This window comes from Adiantum capillus-veneris, chromosome 21 (genome assembly GCF_014529385.1).
Source record: "Adiantum capillus-veneris isolate H3 chromosome 21, ASM1452938v2, whole genome shotgun sequence".
In the NCBI taxonomy this organism is placed as follows: domain Eukaryota; kingdom Viridiplantae; phylum Streptophyta; class Polypodiopsida; order Polypodiales; family Pteridaceae; genus Adiantum; species Adiantum capillus-veneris.
The window spans coordinates 47,858,947-47,884,901 of NC_140951.1; the positions used below are offsets into that span (position 1 = coordinate 47,858,947).

Consider the following 25,955-nt stretch of genomic DNA (forward strand, 5'->3'; position numbering starts at 1 on the left):
CTTCTTGATGCTTTGCCAAATTCTTACCAGACTTTTGCTACTACTTGGAGACTTATGATCCAAGGAAATCTTGAAATTGTCAAGTTTGATGCATTATGCAAATTCATGTTCTAAGATCACTTTCAAAAAAAAATAGGGCTAAACAGCGTGCAGTTGAACAGGCTTTTATGGCTGCTCAAAGAAAAGGTGGTAATAGAAATGTAACCACTTCTCATGGTTCTTCTGTGAGTGAAATATCTTCTGTTCATAATGCTTCTGTTGGCAACACTTCGTCTGGGAATTCTGGTGATAAGGGCAAAAAGAAGATGTGTTGCCATTATTGTAAAGCTAATGATCACTTGATCAAGCAGTGTTCGAAATTGAAGGCAAACGAAGCTAAGAAGAAAGAGGATGGATCAACTATAGGGTTCAATACAAGTGCAGCTATTGTAGAGTCTTTTGTGAAAGGTGATTGTGATATTTTTGTAAATGTAGAGTGGATAGAACGTACTTATGATCCTGTTGTCCATGATGCATGCATGTCAGTTCCTGCAGATTCATATGTGTTGTATTTTAACAATGGTGCTAAAAAGCACATTACCTCACATCTTGATTTGTTTACCTTTCTTGAGTTTGTCCCCCATGAGAATATTGTCACTTGTATCAATAATGCCTCTTATCCGGTTCATGGAGTTCAAAAAATTATGCTTACTGCTACAAATGGTAATTTTTTTAACACTTGTTGATGTATTGTATGTACGTAGGATTAAAAATTAATCTTTTGTTTGTATCTGCACTTTCTAGACTTGGACTTGTTGTCAAATTTGTGGATGACAGATGTATAGTACATGATCTTAGTTTCGGTATAAAATTGTTGTATTTGGTATATTATGTCGTGGGCTGTATAAGCTCGACTTGTATGACAAGTGTGGGTAAATTTTTACAAATGGAGTTGTGAATACTAAGGCTATTTCACATTTTGCCAGTGTACTGCATTTGCAGAAATCTGATATGGTTGTTTCTTTGTCGCCTCTTAAAGCACTTGTCAAACATGTTTGTGAAGGTTGTATTTTGGGTAAGACGGAGCGTTCGAAGTTTTCAAAGGATGATTCTATTAGGGCTACATGCAGGTTGCAGCTTGTGCATAGTGATGTTCATGGGTCCATGCAAACTCCGTCCTTGGGCAATTGCCTGTACTTCATGACTTCATGACTTTCATTGATGATTACTCCATGCATACATGGGTATATCCTCTTAAAGCTAAGTCTGAAGTGTTTATGTGCTTCAAACAATTTTTGGCTATGACTGAAAATGCCTCGAAATAGTATTATGGGCACCATCCATTCCGATCGAGGGGGGGATAATATGTCTCATGAATTTAATGCATTTCTGGCTAGTCGTGGGATAAAACACAAATATATAGTGTCATATACATCTCAGAAAAATGGTGTTGCTGAGATGAAAAACATGTCACTTATGGAAATGGCACGATGTATGGTCAAAAATCAAGCTTTGTCGCATTCTTTTTGGCTCGAAGCCATCATGTGTGCCACTTATGTATGTAACAGGTGTCCTATGACAGTCTTGCTGTCTATAACTACATATGAAGTATGGCATGATAAAAAGCCTTCTATTGAGCACATACGTGTTTTTGGTTTTTGGTTGTTTGGCATATGCTTTGGTACCACGTATTTGTGGAAGATTTTGTTCAACCCTGGTTGTCATGTACTAGAGATAGTAATGTAAGCTCATAGGACATTAATGACAGTTTGTTGCCTCTTTTCAGTGGTGAAAGTTTGAATGTAAATTTAAATGAGGCAAATGTACAGTCTATGGGGGTCTCAAAAAATGTTACAGATCAGTCTATTATTGATACAGATGTACATTATGTAATTGATGAAGAAAGGACTGAGAAGGAGCAGGCTAGAGGTGTGCCAAAATGGATGGTGCATACTTTGTGTGACAATAAATTGAATGAACTTTTGTCAAGTTGTAATCCTTCAAGTTCTCGCCATGCATCTTATGCATAAGATTGTTATGCTTTGGCTGCATCTAGCTTATGTGATATTGAGGAGCCTCTGTCTTTTGTGATGAAGCACAAAATTCAAAAGATTGGATGGATGTCATGCAATCTGAATATGATGCACTTATAAAAAATGATACATAGACTTTATGTGATTTGCCTCCTGACAAAAAGGCCATTGGTACAAAGTGGGTTTACAAGTTGAAACGCAAGCCGGATGGTGATATTGATCGCTATAAGGCTCGACTTGTTGCAAAAGGCTATGCACAACATAAAGGCATAGATTATGAAGAAACTTTTGCTCCCACTTGCCGTATTGATCGCTATAAGGCTCGATTTGTTGCAAAAGGCTATGCACAACATAAAGGCATAGATTATGAAGAAACTTTTGCTCCCACTTTTCGTATGACTACTATGCGTTTTCTATGTGCATTGGCAGCTCCTTTTGGTTGGGATGTACATCAATCAGATGTTGTTACTGCTTTCTTGAATGGTGACATATTTGAGGAAGTTTATGTAATGCAACCTCGCGATTTTGTTTAGAAGGGACAAGAGGATAAAGTATGCAAATGCAAGAAAGCTATGTATGGACTAAAGCAATCTCCTCGTGCTTGGTATGAGAAACTTGATACTAACTTAGTCAAATGAAGCTTTGGTAAACAGTCTAGAAGCACATTGTATGTAAAGTGTGAGGGTGATATACTTCTCATTGTCCTTCTCTATGTGGATGATTTGCTGATCACTTGACCAAATAAAAGACATATTGCTGAATTTAAGGCTAATTTGAATGCTAATTTCAAAATGAAAGATTTGGAGATGTTACATCATTACTTGGGCATACAATTTAAGCAGTGTGATAGTGGTATTACCTTGTGTCAAACAAGTTACGTAAAGACATTGATATATAAGTTTGGACTTGAGAATTGCAAACGTATTGCCACTCTCATGGAAACAAGTTTGAAATTGAGTCTTCATGATGTTGGTCTTTACCAAATTGTTGTTGGATGCCTCATTTATGTATACAATGAGAGGCCGGATATTTAGTTTGCAATCTCACAAGTCAACAAATTTATGCATAGCACAGGGTCTAAGCATTGGCAAGCTGTCAAGCGGATCTTTCGCTACTTGAGTGACACTTTACATCTTCGGTTGTTTTATTCCAAGGAAAGATCATTGCCGCCAAATTTACATGCTTTTTTGAACTGAGATTGGACTGGTTGTTTTGACACGCAAGTGTCCACGATCGGTTTTTGTTTCATGCTCGAGAGATCATGCATATCATGGTTGAGCAAGAAGCAACCTACTGTGGCCACTCCCAGTTGCGAAGCTGAGTACAAGAAGTGTTCACAACTACGGTTGAGTGTATATGGCTCAAACACTTTTATGGCTGATTTGGGTGTTGAACAAGACATTGCCAACACTATATACATTGACAACCAAAACGCATTGGCAATTCCAAGGAACTCAGTTTTTCATGCTCGCAAAAAGCACATTGAGGTGCATTACGACTATGTTAGAGAGAGGCCTTCAACACGATAGATCAACTTGGCTTATGTGCCAACCACAACAACCTTGCAATTCTTTTCACAAAGGCATTGTTTCGTGAGAAGCTCGAAGCTTTTCGCAAAGCCTTGGGCTTACTCCCATTTGTGGACCAATCATGTCCTCATATGTATATACGCCATCATTCTAGGGCTATCACTCTCTCTATTGTGTGCGTTGCACTTCCTTTGTCTTCTCCTAGCTGTGTGTTTTCTTGCAACCCTACTTCCAACGAGAGAGAGAGAGAGAGAGAGAGAGAGAGAGAGAGATGAAATGTTATATTGACATCTTCAAAAGGCCAAAGTGACCTATGAGACCAGAAAGTTACAATGCGGTGCAAAGTCTTAACAAAGTAAAAATACTAGAGAATCCTAAGTTGCTAGAGAGAGAGAGAGAGAGGTTTTAACATTGTAGGAACAATCCCAAGAGACCTCAAAGATTTATCCAATGTGTCTTGAGTCAAGACCTCTTATTCTTGAAATGTGAAGGACTATGCGACAAAAAAATTACTTTATCACATGATCGGAGCGTCCATTACAAAAGAATAAGATAGAAATGCTAAAGATGTAAACAAAAAATAAGTAGAACCAGCTGGTAGCACATCTCCCAATGCCTAATCTCTTGACTAGGCCGTCATTAGAAGTAATGACAGCCTACTCAGGAGTCCACAGACAATTACAACTGCAAGCTTGAACAGCAGAGTTGATGTCACTCTTTTGTACACGACCATTATCATTGTGGCAAAAAATTATCTTTACAAATTATGCTGCGTTTTAGAGCAGTGAAAATACAATTTTGGGATGTATGTTAGGGAACAACACGATCGATCAAGGCAAAGTCTCTTGGATACACTTGAAATCCAGGGATCCAAAGAAGGATACAAAATACTTGAACCTTGGATAACCTTGAGTGTGTGTTGAAGTCTCTCACTGTTATTATACAGCAGCACGTTCCCTGATTGATGTTTGGTAATCTCAATCAAATACTACCGCAGCTTCAAGCCGCTTCCTCTTCACCAATCTGTTTAAAAAGACCCTGCAAGCTGTATATTAAGGCCCTGCATCGATGCTTTGAACATCCATATATGTACTTGCATTGTATCAAGGCCCTGCATCCATCTTTCGAGCATGCATATATGGGCTTGCGTAACCCTTGGTGCCAATCTTGGCAAATAATGAACGCAGTCAATCGATCTCCGCAATCAATAAGGGCTCGTGCCAAAACTTGCTTGCACAGTTGCAGTACAAGTTCTCCTAGCATTCTCTTAACTGTAAATAACGATTCCGAGGCTGCGAGTCAACAACACGCACAGAAAACTCCTCCCCAAGCTGTCGTTTGATTCTTAAATCCATAAGATTTTGAAGCCCCAGCTGCAAAACCCATTTACTTAGCTTAGGCTTCCACAAAAGAAGTACACGCACAATGAGACACAACTTGTCAGCCACAAAAGTCATTAGTGAAATCCCAAAAAAAATGACAGATGCAATGAGGCAGATATCCTGGACCATACATGAGTTTCTCACTCACTTTCATATTATTGAACCAACATTATCTTCTGTTGCGACTCTTGAGCACTCCTCTTATATATGTCTCTAATTTCCTGAGTAGCAGATCATATGTCACTCTTTAATGAAACCAAGCCCCCAGTAGGGTTCTTCTCTAACATCTGAACGCTCATGGTTGTTTCTTTCAGTTACTGCTTTCCAACCCAAGCTTCTTCCTCCACCTGCCTCTTGGCCACTTACTATATCCTTATCTTACCCAGAAGAGGGCTGCCTCTGTACCAGATTGCATTAGACTCTTATGGGCATTTCACAACTAAAATGATGAAAGCCTTTACTCCTCTAGTGCTGTTACTCTCTCCTAAACAAGTTGATTTCCAGTATTCCCTATATAACACGATTCTTAGTGTGTACACTTAGAAATTTGGAAGAATTTTTGTCTTTTATAGATAGCCTTATCATAAAACCCAAGACATACAAACTCTTAACCTCAGCAATGCATCTCGCACATGAGATATCTCTTGTCACCATGATGGATAGCTTTGTGAGGCTATGTCAGCCTTTAATACCATCGTAGGCAAATACCATTCAAAGTGTTGGGGTCAGCCCAACTTGGACGGACAAAGTGTGAACCTATGCTTGTAACTGCCTTTATAAGGCTCATCAAAATCTAATTGAATCGTCTCTTTCATTTGTACAGTTAGTGTGTGCTTATCTTCTTCTCTTCTCCTCTTTTGCCTGCTCTCTCATCCTCTCCTTGTCATGTCTATTCGCGAGGCTGTTCGCTTCCGCTCGCTCTTTACACAAAGCTAGAAGCTACATAGCCATACTTGCAAAATCCCCCTTGTGTTGCCTTTTTTTGGTGCATGCCATATGGCCTCTTCCACATGATCTAGAGATGACATTGTGTTGTAAAACCGCCTTTGAACCCACACAAAGGAGCACCGCCATTATGTCACCTGGCCATCTTCAAGCACAGGACACCACAGCTGGCATTGGGAATACAAATCGTGACCTTCAAACCTAAGTCTTTCCTAATCTCCTCCTTGTCATTAAATGCATCTTTAAACAAAAGACCTGGTTTCTTTGACACGGGCCGAACCATTGACCTATGCTCCAACATCACAATTGCTGCTCAAATGCTTGATGTGATTGTTGTCCACGTAAATTAAGATATAGCAGGAACATATATCAACTTGCCATTAATTTTTATCATCTTTCTTCTGGCTAAGGCGAGAAATGGCCCCTACAACTACACTAGTCACACCCCGTCTTCCTTCCCTTCACTTGGATGATGACAGTCCAAAGAATGTGAAAAAATTCTGACTCGAAAACAATTGTGAGATCAATTTTCCTTGAAAGTGTCAAAACTAAAGGTATTCTAACTTTGAGGTAGCAACTGTTTTACATTATTATATCTTTTGTCATGCAGCTGGAGGACAAAAAGATGCTATTTTATACAAAGACAAGTATATCAAACAGAGCAGACCCAATAAACCCCAAATTTTAAGCAATTCATACATAACTTCAAAGAAAGGTAAGAAAGATGAAAATGTATACACAATATACCTCCGTCAGAAGAACTAAAGCCGTCGTCGTACTTTTTACAAAGCGAATGACACATGCTTGATATTTTCTGTTACGTGGTTCCCTTCGAAGATACTCCAGGATCCAATAACGTTCACCGTCAATTTGTAGCTTTTTGGCCTGTCTGCATGCATCAGAGACAGATACAAGGGAAGTCTCCAGGAAGCCGGGTAAAAAGAGAGGCTCCTTGCCTCTCAAGACCGCCTTTATCTGCAACAATTCTAATCAATGAGTGTGTTTGGAGCGTGCTAAAAAAATCAAAATGCAGATAGTAATCTGTATTACCTGAAAATGAGCCAAAAGGTCAGCATACCGCCGAATAGGTGATGTAAACTGCACGTATCCAAGAAGCCCTAGCGATGCATGTTGCAAAGGCTTCAAAAAATTCATATCAACTCGAGAAGATGACCGCAACAATGCTGATGAACGGGCTGGTCCTTCTGGGATTGTGAGCGTATGTTTGTTCAACTCTTCATGTTGAGCTTGACACCTGTATGGCAGGGAAAGACCCCTCTTGCCCCCATACTTGGCAATTATTTCACCACAAAGAATCATCATCTCTGTCACAAGAACAGATGAGGGGCTAGACCCATCATCTACCGTTATAGATATCTTTGGATTAGCTGTCTCCTCTCCTTCAACGCATATCCTGGGCCTTGGCATACTCGCACTTGAGGCTCCCTAAATATAAGCACAATCATTATAGCCTGTAAAGTACAAGATCATGTTCTGTGATGGACAATTGTGAACAGAACCTTGGGCCACTTTCTTACATGGGAGAGACGCCACTTTCTTCGAAGAACAGCCACCTGATAAAGAATAGAGAGTTCTGTTTCCTCTTTGGTATTAAGAGATATTAACTCCGTTGCAGCCGCATAAGAAAGGTTGTAGGTTGAACGTATAACAGAATTCGTCACGCAAGCCTCTGCAACACTTCACGAATGCCACAACCACAACAGCAGTTTTTATTAACACTTTGGGCCAAATAAAAGAGCAATTACTATTCAACTTTACATCTACTACATATAACATACCTCCCATCTGATGAAAAAATTGCTGAGATACTGATTGCAGGATGGCATTGGCCCTGCCTTAAGCTCATCAAATCCCAAGTAAGATCCATAGGAAACATTGGAACAGTCATAGTTGGCAAGTAAATAGAAGTGCCTCTAGAACTTGCCTCTCTGTACCATAAGATTGCAAAAAGATTGAGAAGACACAACAGGAAAACACACCTCACAAACTTACTATAAAAGCATACTTTTGCAAAGCACTGTCCCAAGCAACCCAGCGAGTTGGGTCAGCAACATGTATCCAGACTTTGAATCGACCATCGGGTAACTTAATTGCGCTTAGCCCATCGTCTATCTAGTACATTCAAGAACCCCTCTGTCTAAGTAGGACCAAATGCGAAAGAGTCAATATGCAATATAAAACAAGCAAGATCCAAAGACTTGCTCACCTCATTTGGTTGTTCAGTATCAATTGAGAAAACCTTCAATGATGTAAGATCTATGCGATTTTCCTAAAATAATGTTCCAAAAAAATACTGGCATCAGTTACTTGTCTTCTTCAAACTGCAACAACTCGTAAAAGACTCTCAACAACCTTATCCAGATCATCTGGTAAGTTGGTCTTTATAGCCTTAACAGCTTGAATCACACATTTTGGGAAGGAAACGGGCATATCTAGCTTGAGCAACTCAAAGTTCTCATGAATTCCAAAGTAACCCATCTGAACCATAACATCTATTGCTGCTGCTGAGTTCTTTGCAGTCCCTAGCACATCTAAGACCTGCTTTACATTGTCATACAGCAATAAGACTATCAGACGCTCACATTTGAAGTTCCACATAATGAATGCAAAAAAACAATATTAAAAACTACCTGCATCCCACACTTTTTCTTTTCCACAGGTGCACCAGTCTCAAGAGCTACTGTCTTCAGAGACTCTAATTGACTTTTGAACTCTGGCCTGGAATCCCATAAGCTGCGCTTCGGTTTTTCATCAAATGGAAGCTGCATTGCTGACTTCACAACAGCAGCGAAATCTAACATCTTTTTATGTGCAATTTCTTCTCCAAGTGCGTGAAGACGCAATTGTCTAACCTTCTCCATACAACAGCAAATTAGAGAGAAAAAAGCAGCAAGCACCTGGGCTACCATCACAAACAGCATATGCTTTACCTGGTCTAGTGAACGTGGCTCATAAAGGGGTGAGAATCCATCATCAATACACTCAAAATAGAGCGGACATGATATTAAAAGACGGTAAGCACTGTAGCATTTGCCCGGTGTTGTGCTGCCATACAAAACCTGCAAATAAGGGGAATCATTATAATGTATAAAACACAAAAATCAAAGACTGATAGGAAAATATAAAAGCCGACATACCAAAGCCAACTCCTCTAGATCAACCACCTTGCTACTTGTCAGCAACTTCTCCCAAGCAACCTCCAAACAAGTTTGATCCTGCAAATTGTACAGAAGCATAAGGACCACTTCCAAAGGCAGCCAAAATAGAAGGCATAAAAATTCAAAACAATCAAACAACCTGCAAAGGCTCCACCTGCCTTAAAAGCTCACTGATGTCCTCAGGTTTGAAATTATCCCCCCCAGGCACAACCACATTAACCTGCTTGGTACGGACGGTGCATGTCGCTGCATTCTGAACTTAAAAGAATTGATTTTGTTTATAAGATCAGTAGACTACAGCTAGCTTGTCAAGATACTTGAAAGCAGCACACACCTGATCAAGGACAATCCAGCTCTTTTTGCCTTCACGATTTTGAGTGACACCAAGAGCAATCTCCCCAGAATCCTTCTCAAATTCCACAAGGGTTCCTGCCTGTAGGTAAACCCTCCTAGGTCTTGCTCCATGTATTCCTTCAGTACTCAATGTGGCACTCAACCTGCTATAAATAAAGCAACCAAACACATGTCTAAGTCAATGAAGAAACCAAAAAAATGCTCAAGGCACTTAAGTTTCACAAAGGAAAAGTTCATGGCACTTCCAAAAAAGTGCACTTGTCTCAAAAATCAACATAAAAAGGAGTTGCCTATGAGCATTATCAAAGCCACGCTATATGCACTGTCACCCAAAACTGAATTTAATACTTCAATAATACAGGGAAATCTCTCTTAGAAGCCAGAGTGCGAATAGGAAAAAGAGAAGAGAATAGAGAGTTGACACTAGACTAAGGACTGAAAATGGGCTGGTTCCCCTTCCTTTAAGGGTTAGGAAGAATACAAGCACGTGAACTGCAAGGTGGGGCTTGACACCCACGCTCCATTCTGAATCATAACCTTGATGGAACTTAGAAGAATCCTCTCCTTGACTGAATTTAAAGAGCAAAAGCTTTCTTTTTCTGAGATTTCTGACTCGATCTGAGGGTTTGGGAGTATTAGAGTTTGGCATCTCTCTGGATTCGGCATGTCAGTCGCGGTATCTCCCAAGGAAGGTGGTAGGGAGTGAGGGCTGTTTTGCGGCTGTGCCTGGACAGAGTGAGAAAGTTTTCTCATGTCGGGGTGTGTATAGCCATGGTTACTCCAAGGTTTGGCTCTTTTCATGGCCATGCAGGCTCCTGCAGGCTCGGGAAAGCTGATCATAGATCCTTGAAAATCTGAATCTTCAGCATATTGTGTCTTCATTTCGTCTAGTTCACAATGGTAGGAATTGACACTGCTAAAAATTTGGGGCTTTCGTGTGACAACGCATCAACCACCCTGTTCTTTTTCCCTTGCACATGCACAATCTGAAAATGGAACATTGACAAGATGTTTGCCCATCGCATGTGTTTCTCAGACAACTTCATTTGTGTGAGAAAGTATCGCAAGGCTTGATGGTCTGTTTGGACAACAAAATCAGCCCCTAGCAGTAGTGTTTCCAACTAGTGAGAGCGTGAATTACTGCCAGCAATTCTTTCTCATAAACTTGCAAGTTTTTTTCGGTCTTCAAAAGAATTCTGCTCTCATATGCGACTACTCGGCCATTCTGCATTAGAATTGCACCAAGAATGTGGCCACATGCATCACACTGAACCACAAAAGGTTTCGAAAGATCTGCAAATTGATTATTGGATCTGAAGTCAGCTTTTGTTTGAAGGCTAAAATTTCCTTGGCTGAATCATTACACTGAGAGAGAGAGAGAGAGAGAGAGAGAGAGAGAGAGAGAGAGAGAGAGAGAGAGAGAGAGAGAGAGAGAGAGAGAGTCCAAACGCACTCGCCTCAAAGACTGGCGCCAATATTTCTTTATTATTAATTCATCAAGGTACATCTCCCGAGGGTTCTCCACTCTCAGACTCTGCATCTAGATGCCCTCTAGAGTGAGGCCCTGGGGTCCTACAATAGAAGGGTTGCCTAAAAGAAAAGCCCCAAAAGTACTTATCCCGAAAGCACTAAACTTAAAAAGCATCTGCTCCAAAAGCTAGTGCCAAAAACTCCTAAAGCTGCCAACGAAAATTGCGGAAATTCCGTACAGCCAGCCACGTCACAAAGCAAGCGCAATTCACGAAAATTCCGTACAACCACTTCCACATCAGCATCCGTGCAATATGCCAGGTCAGCATGTCAGTGCGTTATATAGAAATCATCCTCAGAGTTCAAGCTTTGGGTTTTTAGGGTTTTAGGCCCCACGGCTGGGTTCACAAGTTCTTCTAGGTTGAGTTCTTCAGTTTCTCCTTTCCTCTCAGCCATTTCTCTTCCAGTTGAGCATGCCACGTCATCACTTTGTGACAGGAACTAGGACTAGAGTCATCCTCAAAGTGAACATGTCAATGATGTTTCCATTTAGATCCATAAAGTGGGTTGTCGAAGACTTGAGATTTCCATCCTTTTCGTGAATGCTTCCAACGCTCTATCAACTTGTTGACTTGGTACTCCACTGCTTTCTCCAACTCCTCTTTAGAAAAAGTAGTCTTCTTTTCCACTTTCAAAGGAGCTTTAACTTTCATTGCTAACTTGAGCTTAGGGTTAAATACCTTCTGCCATCTCTCATAATTTGTAAACTCATGTTAGCGGTTGATCCTTTATGGGTTCCACATCCTTTGTACACTTGAGAAGCTGACTAGTACAAGATTTAATTTGCATCTATCGCCTTAAATCTGCAACACTCCGATCTAGAATCTCATTGAGTTAGGCCTCCAACTCTTCTTCGTCAACTTGCCTTTCACTATCTTTGTCATAAAATCTAATATCTAACCAACCCAAATGATTTTCTCATATTAAGCTGATCATTTAATGTGGGAGAATAGACGGGAACAAGGGTTAGAATATAGACATGTGCTTACGGGTCCATCTCGACACAGGGCCAATGGTAAAGGGGTCCAAATGAGAGATGATCTCTCAAAGAGCAAGGCTAGCAAATGGAGCTTAAAGACCTTAGGGTTAGCTTCATTGAAGACCTCCAAAGGTTAGGTGTAAAAGTCCTTTGACCTTAGGTAAGCTAGGGTTGTGCTTGAGGTGGGAACCCGGCCCAAGCTTGAGGTGCTTGTCATGCCTGATGACTGCGATTCTTGAGGTGCTTGACATGCTTGCTGACTGAGATGCTTGAGGTGCTTGTCATGCTTGAGATGCTAGGGTTGTACTTGAGGTGGGACCCAACCCAAGCTTGACGGGCTTAAGGGCCGAGCGTGTGGTGAGAACTGGGCCCAAGGTTGAGGGACTTGAGGTGTCACAAAAGTCAACACAAATCCCTACAAGGAGGGGGCAAGCCATGCACGTAGGGGGGGTGGTTGCTTGACCTATTGTAACCGGCATGTACAACATAGAGGGCCGTACTATTTCAATTACCTGTTAACTTTACACAGAGCATTGAGAAGGAAAGAGAACATAGATGCGTCCAGCGACTAGAATGTCACTGCACACACAAGACCGACACCCTGTAGGCCCCAAAGACTGGCGCCCCTTTCGGTATTTCTTTATTCAATTTAAAGTAGACGATCCAAAAACTTAGTACAAGCTTTCACAAAGCTGTCCAAACCTGGCGAGGACTGAAAACGCAGGTTTCCGACCTGATTTTGGTAGCATAACGGCGAAAAAACCCCTATAGGTCAAAAGTACCTGTCCAAGTCGGATTCCCTCGCTACCTGGTGAGCTGTCATTGAAATTGAGCACTGTAATTCTCTGTTTTTCACTGCCGGGTGCCCAAAAGCCCATACACGCATCCCAAGGCTTTCACATGGCTCCCCTAGTGTTCCCTTGCAGTTTAGGTGTAACAGACTTCGACACTCCAAGTCGAGGATCTACTGCGACAACACAAATAACCACTTCAAAACAATTCACACTGGCCCGGCGCAGTTCCTGCCTAGAGATATTGGCCCCAAAGACTGGCACCCCTTTCGGTATTTCTTTTTGTATTAATCTGTGTTCAAAGTACAAGAGTGCGGGTAGGCACTCACACTTAGACTCTGCGTCCAGATGCTCTGAGTTGTGAGAGGCTTGCTCACATATTTAAAGATTACAAGGGATGCCAAAAGCAGAGCCCCAAAAGCTGGTAACTCAAAAGCCCTTTTAAAATAAAGCAGGAGCTCTTTCTTTCTCTCTCTTATGCTTTTATAAAATAAAGCAAAAGAGTTCTCATTCTCTCTCTCTCTATTTGCGTAGAATAAAGCCAGCAAATAGCGTAGGAAAAACTGCCGCAAAAGCTCTACCCAAAAGCTGCCGTACAGCGCTGCCACCTCATCAGTACGGAATTCCGCATTTTGCGTTGACGTCCGTACAGCCTGCCATGTGTCAACCTATGGGTTCCCTGCAGCCAGCCAGCCATGTCACCATCTGTGTGCAAGGCAGCCACGTCATCATCGGCCAACAGAGTGTGTATGTGTGTTAGGGTTTGCCACGTCACCATTTTGTGACATACCCCCCTCTTGAAAGCATCGTAATCGCCCTCGATTACGCCTGCAAAACAGACAGAAGCCATATATTGTCTTAGCAGACACTGACTGTTAGTACCTACGCATTAGGAACACACATCTAGCACATGTACCAATCGACAGTCACATCACACGACATCACATGACAATCAACATTCATTCGGATCTTAGAGCATGATTTATCGGCAATGTAGTTAGCAATCGCATCTAGATCCACTCAAGACCTATAGATGCCCTATTGACTAACCCCTATTGCAACCATGTCTATTCGAGATCATTCAGACCAAAATGCTGCAGTCATTTCGTCTATCAGTTCCTGCACTTAAAAACAAGTCAAGAACAAATCAGTTTCATATTTCGGAATTCCATTTCATAAAGTCATAGAGCAAAATACTGTCACCACTCAGTATCCCTGAAGATCAAAGAGACATCAGTGACTCTAGTATTCTAAAAATCAAGACATCTATTGACAAAGGAGCGGAGTAACTACCCTCTTATGCAAACCCACTGCACCAGATCTTTGGCCAAGCTAAATTCAGGGTTCCATTTGGAGTAGACTATGCTAAACCAAAAGCTTCAAGGTAAAGTTTCACAATCGGAGGAGTATCTGCTAGGTCCTCCTCCTCCATCCACTTTGCATCCAATGCAGGGTAGTTCTTGAATTTAACCAAGAACTGCCTTCGGAATTTACCCTTATTCTTTTTGTCCTTATGTGCCAAAATCTCTTCAGGAACAAGGATCTCCTCGTTTTCCTCCACTTTGGGTTGCTCATCAGGCTCCCCATCTTCGGGCAAATCACCTTAAAAGGTTTCAAGAGACTCACATGAAAAGCATTGGGAATCCTCAAGTGTCAGGCAGTTTGAGTCGGAAGGAGACTTCATTGATCTTTTCGGAGATCTAGAAAGGTCCGTAGTATCGCATACTAAGCTTTGGAAAAAGCCTCTCCTTTCCTTTCTTCTTTTCAGACGTGCCTTCTCAAAACGTAAGAGCACCCAATCATCCTCCTTCAATTTGAAATCGCGACGATGGAGATCCGCTGCCTTTTTCTGTCATTCTTGAGATTTCTGCAAAGCCTCCCGGATCTTAGCAAAAGCCGTGTAAGTCGCGCGTGTATTCATCCACTTCAAAAATCTTATCTTTCGTGCTTAAGAAGGGTGGAACCTTCACAGCACCTTTCAATAATCTCAAATGGCGCCTTCCCCGTCGAAGAGTGTATAGTGTTGTATGCAAATGCCACCAAAGGTAGATACTTTTCCCATTGAGTCTTCTGATCCGCGATATAAGACTTCTATAAATCTAAAACCACTGAATTGGCAATCTTAGATTGCCTCTCAGTCTGGGGGTGGAAAGATGACGAGAACTGCAACCGCGTGCCAATGTTCTCCCAAATTGCCTTCTAAAACAAACTCGTAAATCTGGGGTCCCTGTCGGAGACAATCGTCTCGGGCATGCCATGTAATATGAAAATCTGAGCCACGTCTCGCTAAATGATCCGGCTTGACTGTTTTCTTCACTCTGAATGAAATGAGCCTACTTGCTAAATCTGTCAATAATAGTCCAGATACCGTCGTGACCACTCTGTATTCTCGGGAGATCAAAAATGAAATCCATTGCAATACTTTCCCAGGGTCGGGTAGGTATGGGCAAAGGCTGTAACAATCCATGTGCTTTATGCCTGTCAAACTTGACCTTCTTGCATACCAAGCAACTGCGCACAAACTCGTCCACATCCTTCTTGAGTCTCGGCCAAAAGAAGTATCTCTCTACCCCTTTCATGGTGTGTAAGGTGCAACGGAAGTGAATGTTGAACTTTGCTCAAGATAAGTGCTCCGAATTGTGCTCAAGGCTCCTTTTACTTACAGAAGGGAGAGCCTTCCGTTCCTTTAGTGAGAGAGTGCAATGGACACAAACAAAGTGGATAAACACTGTGAATGAAGGTGCTACACTGTGAATGAAGGTGCTGAGACTGAGAGATAGAGAGAAGAATACGACACCAGAATGTTGTCAAACCCTCCACCAAAGGCCCCACTCTCTATGGCGAGAGCGGTCTACTTATGATTGCACAAATCTCTACAATGCTTTGGACTCGCCGATGATACCGACAACGATGAGGACGACGACGAGACGGGCTGAAATCTGAAAATGCTAATGGCTGAAATCTGTGAATCTTTATTTGCTGCATTCTGACTCTATGTCGATGACGACGGTACGACGACGACGCGCTGAAAACGTAGATGCTGAAATCTGCGTTTTCCGGGCTGAAACTGCAAACTTCGCAAAATCTAACCGTGCAACGAGGGTCTGCTGCGGGAAGGTGAGATCTGCGAGGTTTGGGACTTCTTCTGTGGGTTCTAAATGCTGAAAACTGAAAACGTTGATGCTTGTGGGGATTCCGTCGCGAAGATCTGCAAAAACACTGAAGTGTCTTGCAGATGCAAAAATGCTTGGGCTGAAAATGGTCTTGCTGTGGAGAATCTGCTAATGCTGGGGCTTCTGCTTGGTCTGTCGTCGCCAGGGATCTGCAAGACCAAAAATGCTGGCTGATCTGGTCCAATAAACCCTAGCTTTCTACTGTGAAGCAAAAACGCTAGGGCATCTGGGGGTTCTACTGAGAAGTTGCCTGTTGAGCGAGTGCGCCTGCGGCCTCTTTTGCTAGAAAGTGCTAGCGCTAGGTTTTTATTTATACAAACTTAGCAAATTTGCCCTACGTAGTTCCCAAACAAAAGACACTTAAAAATAATAAGTGAAAAATGTCAAAAATAGGGAAAATAGCTTTAATGCACTGGAAAATTCCCCTGATGGATTCTGATGGTAATGTTGATGATCATGCTCTGTGCAACCGGAGGATATGCATCTACTTAAGTGTCTAGACATGCACGGTCTGCGAACAGACTCACAAAAGTGCCAGATCACTTCCTATTCTAGACTGACTGAACTGAATGAACCCATATCATGAAGTAGCTTGTCCACGAACACATAGGGTTAGATGTGTCACGTAACATCCCCTCCTTTTCAAAGTGAGGTACTAGTACCGAACTGTATGGCGTCGAGGGAGATCGCCAATAGCATCTGGAAGAATCCTAGGAAGGACTCTTCGCCGGCCCACTCTGATGTGTGGGTCGTGTGATACTTGAACTTCATGAAGGTCTGAAATGCTTGCTTCTTTGGGCCGCGCCGAAAGCGACACAAAGTCATCTAAGGCTCCTTCAATGCTTCAACTTCATCGATAGTCATGCATCTAGTTGCTTCAAGAATCTTTGAGGCTAAAAAATCATGAAACCACTTCCAACACAAAAACATGAACATACCCATTCCATGTAAAGTGACTGGAAAAAGACTATTCTTCTGTAGATCCTGTGCATGCAATGTAGATGAACATAGAGACAGAGTGCCAAACCGTTCGTCAAACACACGCAAACAATGAGGTCGAATCTTGACTTTCTGATCTAAATCAATCAACTATGGCAATTCACAATGGAAATGCCTATGCTTGATGCTCAATCCTTCTTGTGCTCTTTCTACAACTGTGTCGTGTCAAGGAAGAGACATGGAATGTGACTTCCTTGATTGCATACTTTTCAGCTTTTCATGAGAAATCCGCATACATCTGTGCTCATTCATGAGTGAAACGTGCTCAACGTACAATATGTCATGCCTAGAAAAAGGGATCACATAAAGCCGCTGACTAAAATACAGGAAACGATCATGAATGAAACACTCGAACAATGCATGCTGATGAATCATTCGAACACATAATACTTCCTGTAAGGGTTCTTTGGACCTAGGCTCGTCGTGTTGGATCGAATCTGCCTGGGGGGGTGTTGTGGACCTCGACTTGAAAGCTAAGATTGATTCTTTGTGATTGATCGAATCTGCAACGAGGTTAGCTTCGCTAGAAAAAGCATCAACTAAACCATCATCCTTGTGAATAATCACGTCTTGATCATACAAATCATCATGCTTGTGAGAAATCACATCGTGATCATCATGCAAATCATTATGCTTGTCATTGTCATTCAAATCATCATGCCTATCATTATCAGGCAATTCATCATGCTTATCATCATGCAAATCCTGTGTGTCATGCTTTGGAGAAGAAGAGACTCAGAGAGTCTCCTTTTCCCGAATTTCTTGCATCTGTGCTTACACTTGAGAAAAGAGTTGCAACATCTCTTCCATTCTTGCTTTGTTCTCGCGATCAGATTCTGCTAGTCTTGCTTTGTTCTCGCGATCAAATTTTACTTCTCTTGCTTTGGCTTCCAAGTGTGCTTGCTCGCTCTCACGCGCTATGGTTGCCATTCTTTCTTGGTACTTACGATCTATGGCTGCCATTATTTCGTCGCTTTCTAACTTCTTGTCCAACATCCTCTTGTCGAAAGCCTCCATAGGAGTTAGTGGAATCCTTGGCGTAGATGGGGAAGAGGGAGGGTCGGAAAAACCTCCTGGTGGGGAAAATTCGTCTTCGCCTCTCTCAGGCTCGTCACCTCCAAGCGAAGTATCCATTCCGCTTCGAGTGATGACCATCCACTGAAGTCGTGGGTTCTTGTGGTCTTGGGTTCTTAAGCTCACGAGGAACTTGGGTTCTTGTGGTTCTTGGTTCTTGGGTGTCTTGAGGTTCTTGAGGGTCTTGGGGGTCTTAAGGTTCTTGGGTTCTTGAGGTTCTTCTTTCGCTTGCAATCTGTGTTAGAGAAGGATCTTCTCTTCACCCGAGTTCTGCTCTTTTCTGCGGGCGCACCCTTGGCAGCCTTGCGCTCACACCAAGGTTGCTTTTTCCCACCTCACGTCGATTGGCCGGCCGCTAAGTGCACGGTCCGCTCTCAATGAGTGAGAAGAGGCACAAGGGGAGGCTGGACAAGCCCTTCTTTCGTGGGTTTCCTGTCACTCTTCAAAAACACAATTAGGAATAGACACGCCCAAGGACTTGGGTTACGTGCGACCACAAGAAGCAAAAAAAAAAAATCTTGTGGTCTTGTGGTTCTTTCCTTGAGTGATACTGAACACTACGAAAGCTCTGATACCAATGTAAGGTGCAGCGGAGGTGAATGTTGAACTTTGCTCAAGATGAGTGCTCCGAACTGTGCTCAAGGTTCCTTTTACTTATGGAAGGAAGAGCCTTCCGTTCCTTTAGTGAGAGAGTGCAATGGACACAAACAAAGTGGATAAACATTGTGAATGAAGGTGCTGAGACTGAGAGATAGAGAGAAGAATACGACACCAGAATGTTGTCAAACCCTCCTCCGAAGGCCCCACTCTCTATGCCGAGAGCAGTCTACTTATGATTGCACAAATCTCTACAATGCTTTGGACTTGCCGACGATGTCGACGACGATGAGACGGGCTGAAATCTGAAAATGCTAATGGTTGAAATCTGCAAATCTTTATCTGCTGAATTCTGACTCTATGTCGATGACGACAGTATGATGACGACGCGCTGAAAACACAGATGCTGAAATCTGCGCTTGCCGGGCTAAAACTGCAAACTTCGCAAATTCAGACCGTCCGACGAGGATCTGCTGCGGGAAGGTGAGATCTGCGAGGTTTGGGACTTCTTCTGCGGGTTCTAAATGCTGAAAACTGAAAACGCTGACGCTTGTGGGGATTCCATCGCGAAGATCTGCAAAAACGTTGAAGTGTCTTGCAGATGCAAAAACGCTAGGGCTGAAAATGGTCTTGCTGTGGAGAATCTGCTAACGCTGGGCTTTTGCTTGGTCTGCTGTCGCCAGGGATCTGCAAGAGCAAAAACGCTGGCTGATCTGGTCCAAAAACACTAGCTTTCTGTTGTGAAGAAAAAACGCTAGGGCATCTGGGGGTTCTGTTGAGAAGTTGCCTGTTGAGCGAGTGCTCCTGCTGCCTCTTCTGCCAGAAAGTGCTAGCGTTAGGTTTCTATTTATACAAACTTAGCAAATTTGCCCTACCTAGTTCCCAAGAAAAGTCACTTAAAAATAATAAGTGAAAAATGTCAAAAATAGGGAAAATAGGTTAAATGCACTGGAAAATTCCCCTGATGGATTCTGATGGTAATGCTGATGATCATGCTGTGTGCAACCGGAGGATATGCATCTACTCTAAGTTTCTGGACATGCACGGTCTACGAACAGACTCACAAAAGTGCCAGATCACTTCCTATTCTAGACTGACTGAACTGACTGAACCCATATCATGAAGTAGCTTGTCCACGTACACATAGGGTTAGATGTGTCACGTGGCATGGTGGTAGCAATGCCGCGGTGACCCGTAAACGGTGGACAGTGACATTCAGTCATAACATTTTCCCTCTTTGGCTGTGTAACGCACAACATGGTTTTTCTCATCAAGTAGCCATCCCGAATTGAATATCCTGCTACTGTCTCCCCATCCCGTATCCATGTAAAGATATCTGCAAAATCTGTATCTGTGGCATACTGATCGACCATATTCTCAAAGCTCGTATGATGTATTGTGGAAATAGCCAGAACCAACGGCTTCCGAGACAAAGCATCTGCCACCAAATTCTTATGTCCCTGCACATGGACAATCTGGAAGTGAAACTGTGACAAGATGTTTGCCCACCGCATCTGCTTTTCCGATAGCTACTTCTATGACAAGTAGTGTAAACTCTGATGGTCTAGTAAAATCCGCTCCGAGTAGGCAGTGCCGCCACTGAGTAAGAGCATGGATAACTGCCAAAAGCTCTTTCTCATAAATCTGTAAGCAATGACATGGCCTTCTTGCATTAAGACCGCACCCAGACTACGACCACAAGCATCACAATATACTTCAAATGACTTCTGCAAGTCCGACAAAGTCAAAACTGGTCCCGTAGTCAATTTTTCTTTCAATGTCTGAAAGACAGTCACCTTTGTGGGTCCCCACAAGAAAGGGACTCCTTTCTGTGTCAAGATATGCAAAGGGGAAGCAACCTCTGCAAACTTTCGGATGAACTACCTATAGTACGAACACAATCCCAAGAAGCTTCTAACTTCATGGACTTTCTTCAAATCGGGCCAATCATGGATATTCTCTATCTTGGCCGGATCCATCTCCACTCCTGCCCGCAAACACAATGTGTCCCAAAAAGTATATCTCTGGTAGAAAAAATTCACTTTTCTTCGCATTAATCACCAACTTGTGATCTCATAATGCCTGAAAGACCTGAAGCAGATGATCTCTATGCTTTGCCTCATCCTTGGAGAAAACAATGATATCATCAAAGAAAGTGCCAACAAATAGCCTGTACTCTCGAAAAATCCTGTCCATCATCCAGTTATGTAGCAGGGCTACAGTGTCACTTCACAGGACAGGCAGTTGGACAGTTAGCTACAGTTAGTCTGGTTCACACTGGATGGACCCTTTGGGCTGGGAGTGACATGTGGCAGGGTACCTACGGTGGTCTAGTGGACATCGTGGCCAGGTCACCACCACCACTCAGTTTGGAGATAGACTTAGCTGGCTGGATGTTTATGAGCCGTTGGTGGCTCTTTATGGTTGTACATATGAGTAGTCGTTTGGGGCAGTTCTATTATCTTGTACGTAATCGTCTAGCAAGAGTCTTACACAGAGCACTGCTTCACCATCCCTGCACATCTGAGCCTCGACACCCCCATTTGTACCTGTGAGTCCTGGGCTGGAGCTGAGTGTGCTGCCACGCCAGCGGCCAGAGTCTTGTACATGGTTCTTTGAACTAGTCTAGTCCACATGTTCTGGTCCACTGTTGTGTCTCTGTTGTTATCCATTGTTTCTGCGTTTCATTATGTTGAGAGAGTTTCCATTTGTTTGAGTGAGATTGTCACGCACATTGCACTGAGGGGCACCCACACTGTAGAGAGCACGACACATTATCCGCACTACAGGTGCTCTCATTTTGGCTATCACGGTGGGACCTCAACTGAAGTCTCACTCTGTTGAGTATCTGGTTTCTTCGCTTCGCTTGTGCAGCCTGTTGGTCTGGTCCAGTTTCACCCTTGACAGCTTAATCTAGTTGGTCTAGTCTCTCGCCTTGTTGGTCTAGTCCTCTCTCGCCCTGGTCCACCCAGTCTAGTCCTTCCTCGTCCTGGTCCAGCCACGTGGTCTGGTCACTCGCCCTGGTCTAGTAGAGTCTAGCCCAATGTTCAACCAAGTGAAGGTTGTCTTGCCCAAGTGAAGGTCTTCTTGCCCAAAGCTCGGTGGGGTTGGCGGTTGCTGCATGACACATACAAGGAGGTCATTGGAGCGTCAAAGTGCACTACTGAGTCCTCTGAAGTACTACCACAGAAGGCGTCAACCCTTGGTGCCCAATAGAAGCATATTAACCCCATCACCCATACCTACTCATACGGCTACCTCCATTCCTTCGACCGGTTCTACATCCTCCAGGTCACCTTCTCCGGTAAGGCTCTCCCCCTTTTTGTTACAACAAGCTAGGGAGCAACAGACTCAGGCGCAAGAGGCCATGGAGGAGCTCACAAGTGTTCTGGCAAAGGTGAACATCAAGTTCCCTACCTTTAAAGGTCTCTCCGCAGAAGATGCAGACGACCATGCTTGGAGGTTTGTCTCTCTTTGCAGGGGTCGTGGCCTCAGCAGAGAAGACGCATACCTGGTGCTCTTCCCGTCCACCTTGGATGGTCTTGCAGATAAATGGTACAGTCAGTTTGCTGAAAACCACGTTACTACTTAGACTATGTTAAGACAGCAGTTCTGTGAAGCTTTCTGACCAGGGGATTATCAAGAGAAGATTCTAGGTGAGTTGGCCAACCTGTTGCTCCAGCCCAAGGAGACATTTGCAGAGCTCATGACCAGAACAAAGTCCTTGGTCGCCAAGCTGCCTCAGCAACCAGGGGAATTCATGGTGAAGAAGTGGGTAGAGAAGGCTTTGCCTAAGACTTCTCAACAAAAGCTCAGAGAAAGTCTCCGTCCTGAAGCCAGTCTGGAGGACTTTGTTGCTACTGCTACTAGAATAGATGGAGCATAAAGACAGTTCACTGACTCTCCTCAATTAGATATTGCCCCTGTACTCGTGGACAGTCCATCAAACCCCTTGACTTCTTTAAGAGGGGAACTGGAAGCCCTAAAGTTACAGCGGGCCCTTCACGAAGAGAGATCCTTCTCTCTCAGACAGGAGAAGCCTCCACATCAAGAGGCTTATGATCAACTTAAAAGAGAGTTAGAAGAGCTCAGGTCTCAGCAGGAGACTAAGGCTATGGTATGGTGTAGTTCATGCCGCTCTCCAGGACACCCTCCACAGGACTGTCCCCTTCGCTCTTATTGTCACTTCTGCGAAAAATCGGGTCATGAAGATAAGGATTGCTACTATATAAAGGGATTGCACAAAATACAGCAAAGTCTTGGTCCTACTCTCCAACAGGGGTTAGCACCAGCATCCAACATGGTTTCCCACTACAGCCATCCCAACTACATGCCACCTTTGCTCAATACCCCTGTTGTCCAAGGTATGTCAAGTACTTTCCCGACTCAAAGTTTTTATAATGCTAATGCCACCTCAACCCCTCAGAGCTTCTACACTTTAGCCTCCAACTCCATGCAGCAACCACCTCGTCCCCCGTTTCGTCCTTCCAATCGGCCCATACTCTGCTACAGATGCGGAGAATATGGGCATTATCAGAGCAAGTGTCCTTTACCTGAGGGGTCCCCTCCTTGTCGTCATTGCCCTGATTCAAAAGATCACTACAGTAAGGATTGTCCCACGCAAAGGGCATCCACGTCTTCAAGCTCGACTCTGAACCAGCAAGAATTCACCTTCCCGAAGATAAACTTGATTACTGTGAACACCGTGCCTCAACCATCACCTGCTACTCATGTGGTTAAGCCACTACAAGAGGAGGAGCCTGCTGGTGTCCTTACTCGGGCACAAAGAGCAGCTCTTGGTCTCAGTTTGCCCACAGGTCCACCTCGCCAGTCCTCACTTCCTCAAGCAGGTCTATTTGACCCAAAGGACGAGTCCTTCAAAATTTCTCAGAGCAAACCAACTTCCCTGTTATCTGACATTGATGGAGCCTTCTTGGAAGCAGTGGCTGACTTGGAACAGATTAAGGCCCCAAGGGAAGCCCGGTTCGAAGGCGCCAAGCCCACAGCAGAAGCCATCTTGAAAAATACTTTTCAACAGGTGTCACTATATGATATGCTAAGGCTCGACGCCACACTTAGAAGTGACACCCTGTCAGTCATTCAGTCTCTGTACCCGGGGGCTGGGCCTAGTGGCGGGCACCTCCCTGTACAGCCCTCAGAGTCTTATTTGATTTCCTATCCATCTGCTCCCCTCACCGATTATAAAAGTCCTCGTCTCACTGTATCTATTCTTGGGCACCAGCTATCCGGCGTCATTGTTGATGGTGGATCTGGAATCAATTTGATGCCCGAATTCACTATGATGGCCTTAGGTCTAAAGCCTACCCGACCTGCTCCTTTCACTGTTACATTGGCCGATCAGAGAACAATCTACCCAGTGGGCATAGTCGACAAGGTGCCTCTGAAGGTACAAGATTTCACTTTCAACTTGGATTTTGTGGTAGTTAATCTTCCCCACGTAGAGGGAGGTTATCCCTTGCTGATTGGTAGGCCATGGTTGCGACATATGAAAGCACTTCACGACTGGGGAAACGACGCCATGTGGATACATACTCCTAGCTCTCCTATGCAACAAATTCGTCTCGAAGGAGGTATGGATCCGATCGTTCAGCATAGCTCTTTGTCAGTAGTGTCCAACCCTGACTTGGAGCAGCCGGTCCCTCCTGATGGGTCCGATGAAGACTTACTGCAGTGGTTAGAAGCTACCTCTTCGATGCCATGCTATGTAGTCTCTCTTCAACCTTTACCAAAAGATTCACCCTCTCCCCCTGATCCTACACCTGAAGCTAAACTTGAAGCTACAACTGAAGCCAATAATCCCAGTCACCCAAGTGAGCCAGAACCAAGTGGACCGGTCTCTGGTGTCCATCCTTCAGAGGGTCCCTTGATGGAAATCGTCGGCCTGGGTGAGCCTATAACCCACCATAGAAGGGGGAAAAAGTCCCCCTTGCAAGAGTTGGCCAACACCCCAGCTCCTCCCTTAGCCTCTACTCCATCTGACTCTCCACCCATGCCGGAGCACTTTGAGGTATCTGAGGATTTACCATTTGCAGAGCTTCCATCAAGATGGTTGCAGGAAGAGTATGCTGATTTCAACATTGATCAGATGCCAGCTCATAATGTCCAAAAGCTAACAGAGGCGGCTCGGTCTTCTCTCCCTGACGCAGCCTCGCCCACTGCACGGCCTGACCCAGTTAGAGAAGTCAACCTAGGCGGCGCTGACAACCATCAGCCCATCTTGTTAGCCACTTGGTTATGGGATCACCCTGCTCTACTCGACCTGGTAATCTCTTTCGTGCGCTCTTTCAAGGATGTGTTTGCATGGTCTTACCACGATTTGGAAGGAATCCTAGCAGAGCTAGGAGTCCACACAATTCCTCTGCTTGAGGGGGCAAAGCCGGTCAGAGGACGGGCTTACAAACTGAATCCCAAGTATGCAGAAGCAGTCAAAATCGAGTTGGAAAAAATGCAAGAAGCAGGTATTATTGTACCAGTAGAGCACTCAGAATGGTTGTCCCCTATGGTTATTGCCCCAAAGAAGCAATCCAACAAAATTCGAGTTTGCGTCGACTACCGGGCTCTGAATAAGGTCACAATCCCGGATGGATTTCCGACACCTTTCACTGAGAGAGTCCTCGAAGATGTCATGTATAGTATAGTTTTATGGACGGGTTCAGCGGCTACAATCAGTTAGGAATACATCCTGACGACCAAATCAAAACAGCTTTTGTGACTCCCTGGGGTATTTTCATCTATACTAGAATGTCTTTTGGGCTTAAAAATGCACCGCCTTCTTTCAATCGCATAGTATATCTCATTTTTTGTCCTCTGCTTACTGATCACCTTCGCATGTTCATGGACGACTTTTCCACCTTCTCGGGTGCTCAATGTTCGACCCCAGTAGAAAATCTAAAGGAGCATCTTGCTCAGCTCTCTGCAGTCGTCCTCAGGTGCAGAGAGGCACGTTTGAAGCTCAATCCGAACAAGTGTCATTTTCTAAGGTTTGTGATGTGTGCCAGCGCTATGGGCCGAAGCCAAGTAAGCAATCCAACCGTCCTCTGCAGGTTTCGATGGCATGGCTACCTTTTGAGAGATGGGGCTTGGACTTTGTGGGTCCAATATATCCCCCGGCTCAACCAGGTAATCGCAAATATCTGCTAGTGGCTACAGACAATGCAACAAAGTGGGCAAAGGTACTGGCAACAGTAGATTTCACTGGCAATACAGTAGCCAAATTTTTATATGAAAATATTTTATGCAGATTTGGATGTCCCTTAGAGATCACCAGTGATAGGGGCAGTCATTTTGTCAATGACATGATCTCAACTTTATTGGCAAATTACAAGATTTTTCATCGCAAGTCGTGCTCTTATTACCCTAGAGCCAATGGGCAGGCCGAGAGCACCAACAA

At 43.8% G+C, this 25,955-nt stretch overlaps 1 protein-coding gene across 4 annotated transcripts in view; it reads right to left on the minus strand.

Moving 5' to 3' along the window:
- Positions 1-4,122: 4,122 nt before the first annotated feature.
- LOC147430910 (ribonuclease II, chloroplastic/mitochondrial-like) overlaps positions 4,123-25,955 on the minus strand; it is an 81,229-nt gene continuing 59,396 nt past the window's right edge. The window contains exons 2-14 of one of the 4 annotated variants that reach the window (XM_086493450.1): positions 9,382-9,547; positions 9,202-9,300; positions 9,027-9,104; positions 8,820-8,948; positions 8,520-8,741; positions 8,242-8,430; positions 8,096-8,158; positions 7,895-8,001; positions 7,668-7,817; positions 7,407-7,566; positions 6,919-7,314; positions 6,616-6,843; positions 4,123-4,914 (exon numbers count right to left, since the gene is read on the minus strand). In XM_086493450.1, coding sequence (XP_086349576.1) covers positions 4,798-4,914; positions 6,616-6,843; positions 6,919-7,314; positions 7,407-7,566; positions 7,668-7,817; positions 7,895-8,001; positions 8,096-8,158; positions 8,242-8,430; positions 8,520-8,741; positions 8,820-8,948; positions 9,027-9,104; positions 9,202-9,300; positions 9,382-9,547 — 2,104 coding nt within the window. In that variant the 3' untranslated portion in view covers positions 4,123-4,797. Of the gene's footprint in view, positions 4,915-6,615; positions 6,844-6,918; positions 7,315-7,406; positions 7,567-7,667; positions 7,818-7,894; positions 8,002-8,095; positions 8,159-8,241; positions 8,431-8,519; positions 8,742-8,819; positions 8,949-9,026; positions 9,105-9,186; positions 9,301-9,381; positions 9,548-25,955 lie in introns of all 4 variants that reach the window. The other 3 variants (XM_086493447.1, XM_086493449.1, XM_086493448.1) reach the window with 3 other exon arrangements.